Source organism: Gobius niger (assembly GCF_951799975.1).
Source record: "Gobius niger genome assembly, chromosome: 14".
NCBI lineage: Eukaryota > Metazoa > Chordata > Actinopteri > Gobiiformes > Gobiidae > Gobius > Gobius niger.
Genome location: NC_136865.1, coordinates 3,159,849 through 3,176,662, shown reverse-complemented (window position 1 = coordinate 3,176,662; position 16,814 = coordinate 3,159,849). Strand labels below are relative to the sequence as shown.

Genomic DNA, 16,814 nt, shown 5'->3' with positions numbered 1-16,814 from the left:
ATGCAGCTAATTAACTGTAAACAGTTTAAAACCTTTATTTTACATGTTCTGTTCAGCTGTTACGTAATACATGCAAGTTAATGTTCATTTCACATCCACTTAGCTTAGCATGCTAATATCCTGTTAGTGTTTACCTCAGGCAGCTTCAGTATATTTATTTACATAAAACATACAGCATAAAACAGTATGGAAAGTGTAAGCTATTTGTTGGAGAAAAAACGGGGGAGTTTAAGACTTGCTCCTGTTGAAAAACGTCTCTGTGAAGTTTGAACTTCAGCTGCAGGGTGCTCTCATCTGTGTGAGTTTGCAACACGTTAAATATATGTTGTTTTGATGGATAATTAATCTGTGAATCAGACAAATGGAAGTAAACAACTTGAAAATGTGACTGTCAGTCACGGTGATAAGTACGTTTACAGGTGCCTTTCCACTGAAGTGATCGGCTTTAAGTTTAAAGAGACTAGGTGCAAGTTGGTCATTTTTGTGCTCACTACTGCCACCTCAGGTCATATGTGTAACTGCAGCTTCTATATTAAGCTCGTGCATGACGGCACTTCGGACCGAATTAACACCTTTGTGAGTAACAGTGCAGGATTTTAGAGGCAGTTGTGGTGAACAGGTCTGAGCTCATTCTACATGTTAGGACATGGCTGGAACATGTGGGGGGAGGAAAACACATCCTTTTAGCATTTTTAAAATCCTTATAGTCCCTTTAAATGTTTTACAAATGTAATAAATTGACCATCTGGGCCTGCAGTTTGACTAACACAAGCTATTTTAAATTAATTATATTTTTTTCTCATGTCGCTCCCATTTGACCAATGAGACGAGCTTTCCTGTGAACCAGCCTGTCAGGTCCAATCAGGTGGTGATGGGGAGGGAGCTGGTTTCTTTACTTTTGAGACCTCCTTCTCTCTCTCCTCATTTCACAATCTTACAGACTATCACTTTAACATTGTAGTTTTAATGTTAATAAAATATGAAACTCACCCTTTACAATACTATTTTTTTTCAAATGTTTTGTCCACTAGCGAGCCTTAGATTTCCAGGCTATAACAACAGGGCACCTGCCTGTTTCCCATGCTTATTCATTGTCAATTAGTGAAATATTCAGCACCCGTGTGTAACATGATGAATGGCGGCAGAGATGAAGCTGTAATGGCGGTTTCACACCAGAAGCGTCGAAAGCTTCCAAAGCGTCAGGTTTACATTGAAAATACACGAGGGACGCGTCGAGAGATCACACAGTGCATCGTGTTGCAGAGTGTTTTGAAGCTTTTCATGCGTGGGAAGCTTTTGACACATGCCCAGCGCCACCAATGCGACCGACACTAGAGTTATTGAGCTTTGACCAGCAGTGATGTTGGAGCGAGCCACCAGCGCCGCAGATCCTATGCTGCAGATGTAAACAATGGAGGATTGTTTATGGATTAAAAAAAAAAGTTTATTTACGGATCCAATATAACAGCAGCAGACGTGACGGCATATTTTGATCAAGCTTTAGACCGTGTTCTAGTTTACCTCGAAAGTTTACAGCGGGTAAGTCATGCGTCATCTGATACAATTGATACGATTGGCTATGGCTACGTGCAGACGCATGATCGAAATTCGTAGCACCCAATAAGCGGCTTTGGACAATCGTAAACCACACTTTTCCTACGAGAAAATGAATTGCTGGTCCTCAGACTAAATATCACTTGCAGCGATAGCCAGGCTAGGACATGGCAGTAGCAAAACAGCAGTTATTTTTCAGGCAAGAGCTGCTTCCAAGATGTAACACTCTGAGCTGACACACAGCCAGAGCGCCTTGACGCTCGGTGACACTGTGACAAGCGTCTGACTTCAATAAGCACAAGCTTCCAACTGGGGCTTTGGGTGCGATTTTGAAGCCCGAGAAGGGAGCGGTCAGAAATGGACACACATGTGGTGCTGATGTTCTAAAAGTGTAGGGCCCGTTTTTTCTTTTACAATCTTGCTGAGGCTAGAGCTGAGACGATGCAGTTTTGTTGCAATCCAATACATATCAGGATACAGTAGGCCCGATACGATATGTATTGTGATACAACCCACCTAAATCGAACACATTTTCTTCCCAGTTTGGCTTTACCCAAATCTAAAAGCTTCTAGAGAAAAAAACGAGAAGAAAATAAGGATGATAACACAACAAAAAAGTATAAAAAGTGCCACAAAAGAGAAGCAAAACATTAACACAAAGGTGATGACAAAGCAATGCAATTGCAGAAAAAAGTGACTAAAACTCAGCAAAATAGTGGTAAAAATTAGATGAAAAAGAAAGTGAAAAATCGCCGGCACAGTGTGACGTCACGACTTCCGCTTCCGGGTCATAGCATACCAGCTAATATGCGAGAAAAACCCCATTAAAAACTCTTTAATGCTCCAATCAATATTTCTGAAAGTCAACGGGGAGTGACTGAACATACTTAATTCTCAGACTCATTAGCCAAAAATGCAGCACCTACTGCTAAAAAAGTATTATTATTAATGTATAGTCGGTACTTCCGGGGTTAGCGTAGCTGCTCCGCCGCTAGCATTTATCTCCACTAAACCGGAAGGACTGATTTTAGTAAATAATACTTTTTTGTAGTTTCTCACACATCTACGACCCCAGAAGTAGAGCTGTGACGTCACCACTTAACAAACGTATAGGCTGTGAGCTCCGGTCGAGAAGCTTTTAGATTTGAGTAAAGCTTAACCGGAGAAAATGCACTCGGTTCAAGCGTGGGGTAAGAGGTTAAGAGTATTTTGTTTAAACCAATCAGCACCAAATCTGGTCTTCACATAACCGTCTTTGAGTCAAACCTGTTTTTTCCTGTAACTGAGTTGAGTATCAAAATGATTGCGATGCCTGGTTTCTGATGCGACACACGTCATCTATTATGACGCTGCAAAGTAAAGGAAATCTGGGGTGTTTTACTATTTTAAGTCATAAAATGCCTTAGTTTTGTAAGAAAACCATACATTTACATAAAATGTGTTATTTTTTGTTTTATCTTTTTGTCATTTTTTATTGCCTTCTTCATACCATTTTTAATGTTTTTTTTGTTCTGCTTTTGACACGCTTTTTGTCACATATTTTTGTCGCTTTTCAATTGTGTTGTTGCTTTTCCGGCCCGTTTTTGTCACTTATAATGTTTCTCGCTTTCATCACTTTTTGATCATGTTTTTGTCACTTGTTTAATCTGTTTTTTTTGTTGCATTTTTTACACTTTTTGGTTTTATTTTCATCCTTGTTTTCGCCTATTTTGACGCTTTTTTTCCCCCATGAAGCTTTTAGAGAAAATGTGCTTGGTGCAGGCGGGGGTTAAGAGGTTAAGCTGAACTAATCATTCATGAGAGGGTGAATTATTTTCGGCAGTGGTCATTCCCCGCGCCTCATGTCTCATCATTTCCATGTATTTGGCGCTTGGTGAGGAGAAGCTTTTCCGCTCTTGGACCACATGATCAGTGCTGACCAGTCTGCGTGATGCCTGGCTCCGCGTGGGACTAGGTTAGATACTAAAAAGGTTTTACTAGGATAGTATTAGCAGCTGCTGATTCTGTAGGGCTGAGGGGGCCCAATGATGACAATGTAAAGTTGAGAAGTTGTGAAGTTTTATATCAATATTTATGTGTTTGTTTCAGATAAACCTACAGACTCAGAGATGAACCCAGATCCAAATCCTGCTCCAGTCAACGATTCGGCCCAGAGTCCAGTCCAGACTCGCCACCATGCTCCACAAACTGAGAAAGACCCAACTACAGACCAAACGGGGGGTCCTGTCCTAGCTACCTCTAAACACCCGGTCCAGAGTCCAGCTGAGTTCCAAACTAACCCCGCCATGAATCCAGTCAACGTGTCACTGCCCAGTCCTGGCTCTAAGCTCCCAAATCTGGGCAATGATTCAGCCCAAAGTCCTGGGTTGGGTCCAACGGATGTCTCTTATCCGGTGCAGATTAAAAACCTTGATCATAACCAAACAATAGTCCTGACCAAGCCTTCAGGTCCAGAGCAGACTCCAGCCCAGTCCATAGTGGTCCGAGTCCCAGCCATGGCCCTGTTAAAGGCTCTGGTTCAGAACTCGGGCCAGACCCATGTCCGGATCCCTCTGCAGAGTCAGGGTCATGGGACAGTCCTGGTTCCCTCCACGGCCCCCAGCAACATCCACCTCACGGCGTCGGTCCAAAGTCTCATCCAGCATCCAGGTGTAGTCCAAAACAAAGTCCAGAGTCCCGGTATCGTCCTCAGTCCAATCATAAACTCTGTTCCAGTACCTAATCTGGTCCAAACTCCTGGTTTAGTCCAGAATCGAGTCCTCAGTCCGCTTAAAAACCCAGATCCGGTTGCAAACCCGCTCCGAAGTCCCGGATTTGCCAAGAAGCAGATGAATATGTCATTCCCAACCCCGGCTCCAGTCCCAGTCCAGATGAAGTCCTCTGTGACCAGTGAGGCCCGGGCGGCTCCAGGAAAAGATAAACCTGCAGAGTCTACAGACCCACGCCTGGTTCGGGTTCCCCTCCCTCCTGACGCGGTCCGCCCCTTGAGTCCTCCCCCGAAGACCACCCCCCTCAAGGTAACGCTCTCCATCCTTCTCTTTAGAGGAATCAGCTGCTCACTCTCTTCTCAAATATGGACATGTTTTATACGTCAGGCTGAAAATGTCTCTCCCAAACCAAACCAACAAGTCACACAATCTGTCGCCACAAAAGTAAATCATAGGATGGTGAATAAAGCAGTGCCCTGTCTTTCAGGGGAGTTTTCTCATGATGGTGTTGTGACTGGAGCTTCTTTCTGAAAAAAGTCATAGTAACAAATATATGAACAAAATAAATTGGCCATTCTTATGCATAAAATGTCTTATTTCGAAATGAAACTATTTTTTCCCCCTCATTTCTGTCAGTAATCCACAGCAAAGGTTTCATCTTGGTTTCTATGTCAAAGACCAAACTGTCCCTTTACCATTATGTTTAAGTGATGATGTTTTCCCTTAAGACGAGATACGCAGTGGTCGAAGTGGAGATTTTTAGCTATTTTCCTCCCTTTACATCTTAGTTTTCATGTCAGATATAAAAATGATGTTCTTTATTTTATGATGTTTTGTCTGTGAGGTGGGGGCGACCCGGAAGTAGCTGCTGCGCCGCGTAGAAAGGCCGTCTTTCCCGCGGGTTTTCATTCATAAATATTGACAGATTTGACATCCACGTGTCCTGCTAAGGGGCCCCGTGATGACGCTTTCACCCAAATATGGTGTTTTTCCTCCTACGAGACGCTGGAGCGGAAAAGTGGAAGAACGGGCCGAGCATGCGCACTCGCTACAAAACTTCAGGGCTGGTTTTCTCTGAATGAGAGAAGCCGCACTCGGGCAGAGCCTGAGCCCTTATAGAAGCTCCCACAGACTCCACACTTTACAGGCTGAGACACAACAAGATTTTGAAGGTTTTTTCAGAGGGATTTTTTAATATCTAATTCCTAGCCTGATTTATTCAGCTTTGAAACCAAAAAAACAGGTGAAATTTGAGTTTTTACAGATTTTTTCACTGATGATTAGTTTATTGAAAAACTAAACAAAATATCCAAAATCCCCTCTGAAAAAATCTTAGTTACTAATATGTCAATAAAATAAAACCATAACATTTAATCTGGCTCAATTCATTATTTTGATTTCGTTGCCCAAAATACAGGCAATTTTGCCAATTTTAATGCTCAAAATATAACATAAAATGACAGAAAAAAGTGCAATACATTTTGTTCTCATATTTATATCTGTGATGTTCAGCAAAAGTTTCAAATTGACATTTCTACATTTATTTTTTTCCCCTATTCACCTGCAGTGTCTCGCCTTAAGAAGTGTGGTTTGCTTACTGCGTACTTTACTCTAATGCTTGTACTTTACGTTGTGGTACTTGATGTTGTGTGTTTCAGCCATCGGTGCCTCCTCTGGGCTTCAGGCTAAACGGGAAACTCATCCCTATGCTGCCTGGAGGTTTGTACACTTTCACTAACAGTTCACTTAAAGGAGCTCTCCTTGATTTTTTAATTTTCTGTTATTGGAATAAAATTAGTTTAGTCCTTTAGTATATGGTAAAAGCAGACATTTATCCAAAAAACACTGATTTTTAAAGCCTTTTAAACAGTCATAGAATGTCAGGCGAGTAGGCATTTTTACAGTGAAGTGACAGTTTTCCTCTCTGAAAGTTGTGAAACCTGCTTTAAACTCAGTCCCTGTGACGAATGTTGATGTGGTAAATGCATTAGGAAAGTTTGAGACGAGTTTGGACCAGAAAATAGACATTTGAAATTTGAGTGACCCTGTTTCTTTGTACAATCAGGTGTAACTCCTTTAACTACCACTGCTGTTAATGACAGGAAGTAGAGCACCTCACTGCCCGGTGGCACAGTGGTTAGCACTAGGGCTGGGTCCTGTTAAATGAGACCAGTCTGGTATTGGGAAAAAGGTTATGTACTAAAAAAACAAAACAAATCATGTATCTTTTGATTAGTCTAGGGGCAAATACATTTCCCCCTACTTCTTAATTTTTGCTTCCTATGTTTGCTCCATTTTTCCTTTCAACAATTTTTTTTTTCTTGCCCCAACCCCCCCCCCCCCCCCCCATTTTTATAACTAGTATTTTTACAGTTTCCCCCCATTTCCCCCGCCATTTTTTTCCACAATTTGCAAATACGCGTGTGGCTACAATCCAGCGTGCCATGTTTACATGCATGAGTCCCATGTGTTGTATCAGTAACATGCACTGTCCCGACTAAAGAAAAATAAATGACATTTCAATTAACTACCTATTTGGCTGTCCACTGTACCATTACTACTACTACTACTACTACTACTACTACTACTACTACTACTACTACTACTACTACTACTACAGTACTACTACAGTACTACTGCTCTGCTGTCCTACTTGGTTCTGAATAGTCTGTCCTCTGCAGTGGAGGGGGGTCTGGAGCTGTCACTTCGCGCTCATCCCTCCGGCTCGAAGTCCAGGCTAACGTCTGTGCACCTGACCAAGACCCCCGCCCCCGTCGTCTTCCCGGATGCGCCCCGCCCATCCATCAGACTGCCCCGCCCCTTCCTCACAGGTGGGGCCCGGTTTAATTCTGATTTACATAAGAAACTTGCTTAGACCTGTTTGTTTAGTGCTGGTTTAGAGCTGCCTGTTGTTGCTGACCGCTGGGTGTTTTCTTGAATTGCAATAATGAATGAGATTAAACGTGACGCTTCAGTGTGAAAACGTTGGAAACGTTGTTGAAGGACCTTGATCGGCTGGCTCTTACCTGCAGGTAGGTCCCAGGGTACCAACTAAGTTGATCTCTAATAAGTCTGAATTTGCTCTGCTGCGGCCTGTCAGTCAAACAGACCCGCATCATGTGACCGCGAGTCAGAGAAATGGCACTTGGTTCATTTTGCTAACACTGGGGCGGTAACCGGATTACCACCATACCACAGTCACGTGATGCAGGTCTGAGCTCCTCGTCATCATCACTGCCCAAAAAAAAGAAAAAGGCCTTTTAAGTAAACCAAATTGAACCAGAAAGGGAACTAGTTATATACCAGAGCAAGAGTCTCAACTAAAAAACTAACTGAAGTCTCAAAAGACAAACCACAGGTGAAACTAGAATGAAAAAGCAGGTGCAGACAGTCACATATCAGGCCTACGGTGCCGTAGTTTAGCCTCGTGAGTGCTTGGTATGTGGATGACAAGATACAGCTCCATGTGCACATGAGCAGGGCACATTTACTTAAAGTTTAGACTGGGCCCAAGGGAAACAGTTAAATCTGACTCATTTTCCGTAAATAACTATATTTTTTGTCATTATCCGCGCCAGTATCTTGTCGCTCCGCTTTGTGCAGCTGTGTTTATGAGGCTCCGCTACATCACCTCAGAGCGGCTGACATGTAAACATGGCTCTGTAAACCGGTGAAAACGGTTAAACTACAAAGTCAAGACGCTGATCACTGGACGGACTGACAGATTTGACCAACAAACTGGAGAATTGTTTAGTGTAAATCCAATAATCCACATAGAGCTGACTTTATTACAGACTGCGCTCTCTAAACCAGAGTCTGAGCTGGATTTAACCAGAGCTAATGTTGTTAGAGCTGCAGCGTCTGCAGTGTTTACAACATACAGGCTAACGTTGCTAACTCGCGGCTAGCAGTTTTGGTCATTCTGTCGCCGTTTTATGCCCAGGGCTTTATTCATCTGAAAAACTAACCCAGCGACTAAAAAGTCCTCAGAAAATCCAAATTAAAGACTTACAGCATGTTTATATTGAGGGAAAATGAGCTGCAGCAGAACAATGAAAACACTGTAGCTACTCGCTAAGTTACTACAAACACACGAGAAAATCTACAGGAGCTGAAGTAAAGACGAAAAGAGACCATTTAAGGAACATCTCAATACTATTGTTAAATAAAAATACATACATGAATAAAGCACAGGCATTGGGAGCTTTAGGACATGGGCTTTACTGTCTAATTATATTGAATAAAAATACAATAAATAAATAAATGGCATCAGCACAATTCTAATATAACTACTCTTAAATGTGTCGCCTACTTTAGCTAAGGAAATGTTCATGAGTAAATTAACTAATTACAAACAAATCTGCTGTGACAAAAGTAAGAATGTTGAAGAAAATGCCTTGTACTTGTATCGGTATTCGGTATCGGCAAGTACTTAAATCAAAGTACTCGTACTCGTATCGGTTTTAGAAAAAGTGGTATTGGTGCATCCCTATAAGGAACATCAGTTTTGATGAAGCTGATGTAGCGTGAGTTTGGGGAAACTGCACCGGGCTGGCACAAGTGCTCAACTGGTCAACACACTTGTTAAACCTGCTGTCTGGACTTTAACTTAGCCAAATATTATCAGAACAATTCATTTGACAGGTAAATGTTTGCTTCCTTTCTGAACTTGATAGGAGTATTATTAGGATTATTAGTGACATTTAGAATAGATAAAAGTAACTATGACATTCATGAGATTATTCGCGATTAAATGTTTTAGTGGTTGGACAGCAGTATTGTCTCTGGAGTGTGCCATGTGTTGAGAGAAAAGAGAGTGATGCTAAAGTCATATCATACTGTATATTCCAAATCCTTGCCTTTGTTTTCAGACTGAGAGCTTTGTTTCGCTTGAATCACTTGTTCTTAAAAACATATGTGTTCTGTTGTTGCAGTCGCTAGAGAACCCCCTCAAAAGAAGACCCTGCCCCCTCCACCGAAGATCCGCCCACCCCCCAAACCCAAACCCCGCCCACATGTGACTTTACCAAGACCCCGCCCAGAGAAGTCCAAAGCTGATGCTGTCGCTGCTTTTGTCCAGAAAGGTACGACTTTAACACAAACATGCAACACAACAAACAAACCAAAGACCACACAACCACACTGAAGACCCATCACTCCCATGGGTTTACACAAAATAAGAGCAGATTATGTCACAACCAAATGACATATGCTGCATTAACCTCCTTCAGTGGCTACAGTTGTTGTATATTTAAGGGTCAACATTGTGCATTTTGTTTCAGGTGAAGTGAGCAACAGACGACCTCCCAACTGCACCGTCTGCATGAGCCCATACAAACCTGTGCCCGAGCTCCGAGGCTTTGTCTGTGTGAGTCCAATCATTTCAATTCCAATGTTTAAGGCTGTATAGTTTATTTAAAATGGCTGCTAGTGCTGAAGTGTAGCAAATCTCTTAGACTTCAGTCATTCAGATCATAATGTATCCTTTTCACATCTCCTTTCAACGTGGGACCGTGTGAAAAGAAGCGACTAACCTTGTGGTTCAGAGCTCTATAAACGTGTTCTTGTATTTAGCAGTTTGTCCTGCAGTGCTGTAACACTGTGTGGTACACATGTCTTTCTGTCACTGCGATCGATTAAATCGGTTGAAAGATTGTAGGACAGCCTCTGGATGGACAGCATGAGGCTGTGTACTCTAACAGAACATCGTTTCAGACAACAGCCATGTTCTGAAAACTGAATACTCCTTTGCTCTTCAGTCCATCAAACTAAATGAGGAGCGTTACACACAAAATCAGTGTGTGGAGAGACGAGTGGACAATTGTTTTTCATGTCTGTCCTGTGTGTGTATTAGGGTTGTCAAAAAAATACATTCTGTGATACTAAAAGTGGCATCAAAGCTAGATCTTCATTTGAGATGTTATGGATACTTTCTGTATTTCCTCCGGACTGCACACAGAGAGCGACCCTCATCCTCCTGCTCCCAGTGCGCAGCAGGAAGGAAACTCACTTAAACCCTGAATAACATTCTAAAACTAGAAGCATCCATTGTGGGAGTGTAGGATCTGATTATTGCTGCTTAGACCGTGTTAAAAGAAACAGCCGTTTGGATGAATAAGTAGGATTTGGGATATTGGCCAACAGTAGCTTAGCGGCCCATTTATTTCTATGGCTTTGCTTAGCAGCGTCCATTTGTTTACATGTATCAGGTAACATTGAACATTAAGCCGTTTTTCTCTTAAACTTCTCAACAAAATAAAATGATACCAATGCCAGCTGTACAGTCACAGGTTTGCTGTTTGTATTTGACTCCCGGATCTATTCTGAGGAATTTTAAAGGCCAGTTTCAACACTGTTTGGCGCTCTGCACTGTTCTGCACTAAAACAACACTATTTAACGACACTATTGAACATTATGGGCCAAATCCAGTCTGTTAATAGTTTATATTGTTGATACATAGTTTTAGCATTTGACTATGAATATTGTAGATGAAGTTGCAAAGCGTTTAATTCGAGACAAATTGGATCTTTTAACAATGATTTTCAAGAACATAATAAAACCAAATAAATTATTATGTTGTTGAATTGTTCTGTAATGTAATGTAAAAAGCACAGATGGAAAAAGAGACAAAAGTTTCCATATAGTAAAAGGGAATTTTAACTTTTTATGCGGTGGTATCAAAGTCTGTATAGAGTATTGAGTTTTACTTTCAGTGTCAAAATCTAGTTTGAAATTTTGTTTTGTGTCCTTTGATTTGTTTTGTTACGGAGCTGCTGAACTTTGCAAAACAAGATAAGATACTCAGATAATTGCAAGTCAAATCAGTCCATTCAGCCGGATTATTGTTTTAACTTAAAGCCGACATTTCACCTGTGTCCAATAAGCTCCATTGGTGGGCGGGTATATATGACAGTGCACAGGTGTTTGAATTTTCCACTGTCACTAAGCAATCTCTCTCAAGCTCTAACAAAGCCTGACTGTCGCGTTTCTGCTTTCGACAGATGTGCAGCTCGGACATTAGCTCCGCCCTACAGATCCTGAAGCTGAGGAGGAAAGACGAGAGGGTCAAGTCCCGGCTCAAAGAGAAACTCAACCTCATAAACCAGAAACGGAGAGTGTCGAAGCCCCAGCCCTTCCACTCCTACGCTGCTGTGAGTCACACGTGCTCGACCATCCTCCAGTGGGCTCTGTGGCCGGACTGTGACACTAACTTCCCAGGGCAGACACTAGGGAGTAGGCAGAATTACAAACTTCAGATGTAAATGCTACCTATAGATAGGGCTCTTGGCGATATGGACCAAAACTCACATCCTGATATATTTAGATTGAATATTTTTATTGAAAACTCGCTATTAAATGTAAACACTATCACAAAGCTCCGTAAGGTGTACATTTAAAAAAAAAAAATATCTTCAATAAAATAGCTTATAGAATAAAATAGGTCAATATTTTTCTGAGGGCAGCATTTATGTATAAAGAGATAATAAAATAAAGTGCTCAGTTTAAGATAAACCTTTTTAAACATCTGCTTTAGATTTTGTTAACTCGATATATCTTAAATATTGATTTGTCACTAGGACTCACTTGGTACTGACTGAAAAGCTCCGGTTGGAGGTGGTGCCAATTTTCTGTACTTTTTGTCTCCAGATATAAATAAATTACCTTAGATAAAGAGAAAAGCAGTGACAACAAGAAACACATCGGCTATTTACCTTTAGTGAAAGCCCCGCAGAGCCTGAAGTTACGTGCTGTTGTAATGTTTACTAAACTCCAGGCTGTAGATGGCAGCTCCGGAGGAGCAGATCAAAGATTGAGCGTAGAAAAAGTGAGCGCTCTCACTATGTAACCGACCTTCACTCTGACAAACAGCACAGTGTGTTTAGAAAGGTTTAGCTGAAAGAAAGTGGTTCCTGATGTGGATCTGTTGTCCCTGCAGCTCAGGAGTAATGATGTTCTGATGACTATGGCTTACAGTCCATTTTTAAAATAGTCAAATGTTCTGAGATTTTTGATTTGGGGTTTTTACAAGCGGTGAGCCTTAATAATCAAAATGATAACAAACAAAGGCATGACGTCACTTTGCATAATGAGTACAAATGAGTCTGTCATTCAGCTTCCCATTTTAACCAGGTTTGGGCGACTTCCTGTGTCTTTCAGAGTAAAAACCTGTCCTCTCTGCAGAAGCCCCTGAGAGCAACGGAGCACTTCCTGTCTGAGCCCCGCCCCTCTGTGAGCCCAGGATTGTCAAGGCCCCGCCCCTCTGTGAGTCCAGGTGTGCCGAGGCCCCGCCCCTCTCCCAGCCCTGGCGCTCTGGTGCGCTCTGAAGTCTCCTCCCCTGGCGGTGGCGCAGAGGTGACTGTAGGCGGCGCTGTGGGGAGGCTGGTCATTCGCCTGGAGGACTTTTACTACGGCTGTGCAGAAGGAGAGGGCGCTGTAGAGCAAGTGCGACTCGTCACCACGTACCGCTGTATGCACTGTGCACAGGTTCTGCCCAACAATGTCAGGTACTGAGACTACTCCTATTACTACTGAACCAAGACTACAGTCCAAGGGCGTTTTCACACATGTTGGAAGCGATCCAAACGTCCTGTCATGCAGCGTGTGACAGGACGTTTAAAAATGAGTCCATTCTTCTCAAATAAGAGGAATGACAGCAAAACTGGTCTGCCTCAGAGTCCGCTGCCTGCACATCACACAAGAAGCGGAGTGACCGTCGTGTCAAGGCGGCCGATAAAGTGCGAGAGAAGCCGCTCTGAGACCTGCTGAAACGGGTCTCTCTCGGCTGTTTCACTCTGGGGTTGACCTAACCAGAGCCAGTGTGAAACGCCCTCAGACTCTCAGACTAACCCAGGTCTAACTCTGGCCTAACCTTGTGTTTCAGCATGATGCAGCACACCAGGGATCACATGAAGGAGCATTTTAGGGGCTATTGTCCTCACTGTTTCCGTCAGTTCTTCTCTTCACTCAAACTACAGCACCATCTGGAGGTGGTTCATGGCCCTGACAGCTGCTCGTCCAGAGGTTAGTCCACTCAGGTTAAAATGGATTTGGATTTTACAAAGATGGCTCATAAGGCGCTACAAAATAAACCTCAACATAAACATTAAATGATGTCTGCAGCACCTTTTACCACAAACTAGTTTCCATTCTATTCTTAAAGTCCAGACTCCAAACTACTGTTGACTTGACAATAGGTTAAATCACCATTTTCTCCTAATGTTCAGATGCACATGTTTGCTTTCAGTGGTGTGTCGGATCTGTGAGATTGAATTTGAGGATGAAGTGTCTCTTCTGCTGCACATGAAGGATTTTCACAAGCCCGGAGAGATGCCCTACGCCTGCGCGGTACGTAACCACCACTATAGAAATAAAAAGGAGACATGGCCTTAGTGGCTTCGTACCATTGTCGAAGTTTGGACGGCACGCCACCATCTTGGTCTGGTGTATGTTATTAAGCCAACCAATGTAATGTAGTGGAACTGACATAATGAAGTCTGGTATTTTTCTGATAAAACCCGTCATAACAACAAATTTAAGTCTGATCATGAGGATTAAGAATTGCTTTTAATCCCAGTTTGATATTTTTACACTTTTCTTGGCACATTTGAAACTTTTTTTTATGATGTTGAATCAGGATGTAATTGACCTATACAAACAGTAGATGGCAGCCTTCACATCAACATGACTGCTACGTTATTTTGTTTAATGGATGGAACATGTTATATTTTATAGTTAATCAAAATTAGCTCATGAGAAAGGAGGAATAATTATGATCATAAAACATTGGTTATCAGTTTTGGCAAACAAATTTTAACCCAATCTGATTGTAACAAACAGCCAAAATAACAATATAAACTTGAAACTATAGTTTATACCTGTGAAAGGTAATTCCCTGCGTCTCGTAGTGATGGATTTAAACAGTCCCAAACTACACAAGAGTCTTTGCTCGGATCCTGAACCGTAAAGCTCCTGCTTCAAACCATAACGCTAACGAACGCTACGTATGAAAAGTGAAGGCGGCTACAGTACAGTGAAGTGTGACATGTTTCACAGTGTTTTTATACTTTTCTGTGGTTTCTTAATCATGTACATATCATAAAATAACCATTGGATGTGCATAAGTGAATCCGACCCACAAAAAGCAGAATTGTGAATGTGGTTTAGCAATTAGCATTTAACTCTTGACGCTTTTAGACACTGATTTGTATCTAAGGTAAATCTCCAAAGGTCTGTACAACCCTTAATTATTCTTAACAAGGCTTTGGCCTCCCCTTAATGTGGTCGATGGATTGACAACAGCTGAAAACATCGGAATTGTTCATAATTTGAGATGTTTGGTAGCTAATGCTAACAGCTATAGGGAAAATACATTGAGCATGCTAAGAGAATCTGAAAAGCCTACCGGCCTAGCTTATTTGCTAACTGTCCGCATGCGTCAGGAACAAATGACGCTTCTCCTTTTTATTTCTATGACCACACTGCAACTGTGTTTAAAACTAATACCAATATATTCATCAAACTAGTGATCAAACTAGTTTCACTGGAGAAACATTGTAGATAATTGATGATGGAAAACGACTGGATGAATGAGAGCTGACACAATGTGGGGATGCCCTGTTTTTCAGCTGTGTGGGTTCCGCTCGTCATTCTTCTCTCAGACCTGGAGACATTTTGAGGAGGTTCACGCAAACACCAGGCACTTCCTGTGTCAGTACTGTCTGCGAGTGTTTAAGATGGAGCGCAGCTACCAGCAGCATGTGGCCAGGCACCTGGTAAGACTAGACAGAGGTAAACCAGCTCTTAACCAGGTCTTAGCCAGCACTAGAGTTTAGATTCTCTGCTCTAGCGCGACCCTGGCCCATGGGTCACGCATCGGGTTTGGGTCGGGTCAGGCTTCATTTAAAAAATATATATATATTATTTGTTTATTAATGCCATTATAATCTCAAATAATCCACTCTGAAAAATCTTTGTATCAGGATCTATCCATTCTGGCCATTTTAATGCAAAAAAGTTTTTGTATGAAACATAAAATGACAGAACATTCCAATACATTTACTTCACATTTACATCTACAGAAGTTTCAAGTTAATATCACTGAATAAAATAAAGTTTGCTTTATATTGTGCAGCCCTTGATATGGTTGTGTGTTTCCAGAGGAAGCAGGTATACAGCTGTGACCGCTGCAGACTCCACTTTCATGTGGCCAAAGATAGACAGGACCATCAGGAGCAGCACCACGGCACACACGTGAGACCCGCCCAACTCAGCGGACTGAGACCAGGCACCACGGTGAGGCTGAACCTGATGCCCTCCCATCCTCTTATGCCCCTGTGTGTCAACTAAAACTTTTTCATTGAGCTTCGACAACCCTGGACTTGAGTTAAATCAGGTCCAAAAGATCCCCGACTTTGCTTGACAGAATAAGCCCTGTCTGTTCGTGCTTTAAGTCTTACCATATTTTGTCCCACTGTAGCTTTCTCAGATGGAACAGGTTCATTGATTGTTTTTTTGCAGGTGTCTGTGAGGACGTTCCAAGTGGCTCCTACGGAGTCTCCGATGCAGACGAAGCCCATTGCAACTCTCACTAAAGTAGGTCTCATTTTATAGTATCCTCCATTGTTTTTTTTATGGCCTGAAATGTTTGGTAAAAGCATGTGGTGTGTTTCAGACTGTGCTGAAAGTCCACCCGAAGCAGCAGAAGGCCTGTAAGAGGTCAGCTGTGGAGAGTCTGGGGCAGCTCCTTGCTCAGCTCCACAGGTAAAGCTGAAAACAGGACTGACTGATTTATCACCACACAAAAAAACAACTGCCTCTTTACATTTTTTTATGATTTATTTTGCTGATCTTGATGCCCCTTGAGCTTCAGTTTATGAAATGCATAGTTTTGTTGAAACTGTAAATAAAAAACTCTACACTTTAAAAGAATCGAGTGTTCATTCTATTCTGGCATTGGCAACAATGTGGAGTTAGTAGTCTCGCAGAACACATAGGTATTTCATTCAATTAAGAACCAATCCTGTTTTGGAATGGCAACTTGGCCAATAGGCATCACAGACACAGAAAGAAAGATTGAAAGAAAAAAAAAAAAACGTCATATTGTACAAACACAATAATGGCAGTGGTTGCAATACACAAATTAGAATAAATGACCACTAGTGCCAGTAGGTGGTGGTGGCAGTAATACTAGTAGTAATAAAACCTTTATAGCAGTACTTTTGCTGAAGCAGTAGCAGTATTAGTAGTTGCTCTAACATCATTGGTAGTATTACATGTTTTTGCTGACGCTTGTATGTGTTTTCCTCAGCCCTGAAAGCAGCCAATGTGTGGAGTGCCTCTCTGGGTTCCAGGATTTCCAGTCTCATTTTCCAACTAGAGTGACCTGCGCTCGCTGCCATTTCCAAACCTGCTGCTCCCGTGCCTACGCCAACCACATGATCGAGTACGAACACTAACGCTAACTACCTACACCAACCACAAGATCCAGTACAAACCTCTAACTCTAACTACCTACACCAACCACATGATCCAGTACAAACCTCTAACTACCT

General features: G+C 42.1%; 1 protein-coding gene across 1 annotated transcript in view; it reads left to right on the top strand.

The window, feature by feature from the left end:
• Positions 1-3,646: 3,646 nt before the first annotated feature.
• Positions 3,647-16,814, top strand: part of LOC306973380 (uncharacterized protein) — a gene marked incomplete at its 3' end in the record, with an annotated part of 38,999 nt that continues 25,831 nt past the window's right edge. The window contains exons 1-14 of the mRNA XM_079570306.1: positions 3,647-4,571; positions 5,921-5,981; positions 6,944-7,093; positions 9,197-9,346; positions 9,545-9,630; positions 11,265-11,414; positions 12,421-12,767; positions 13,145-13,284; positions 13,508-13,608; positions 14,889-15,035; positions 15,421-15,555; positions 15,781-15,855; positions 15,935-16,023; positions 16,571-16,705. Of these exons, the coding sequence (XP_079426432.1) occupies positions 3,663-4,571; positions 5,921-5,981; positions 6,944-7,093; positions 9,197-9,346; positions 9,545-9,630; positions 11,265-11,414; positions 12,421-12,767; positions 13,145-13,284; positions 13,508-13,608; positions 14,889-15,035; positions 15,421-15,555; positions 15,781-15,855; positions 15,935-16,023; positions 16,571-16,705 (2,675 nt within the window). The 5' untranslated portion in view covers positions 3,647-3,662. The remainder of the gene's footprint in view (positions 4,572-5,920; positions 5,982-6,943; positions 7,094-9,196; positions 9,347-9,544; positions 9,631-11,264; positions 11,415-12,420; positions 12,768-13,144; positions 13,285-13,507; positions 13,609-14,888; positions 15,036-15,420; positions 15,556-15,780; positions 15,856-15,934; positions 16,024-16,570; positions 16,706-16,814) is intronic.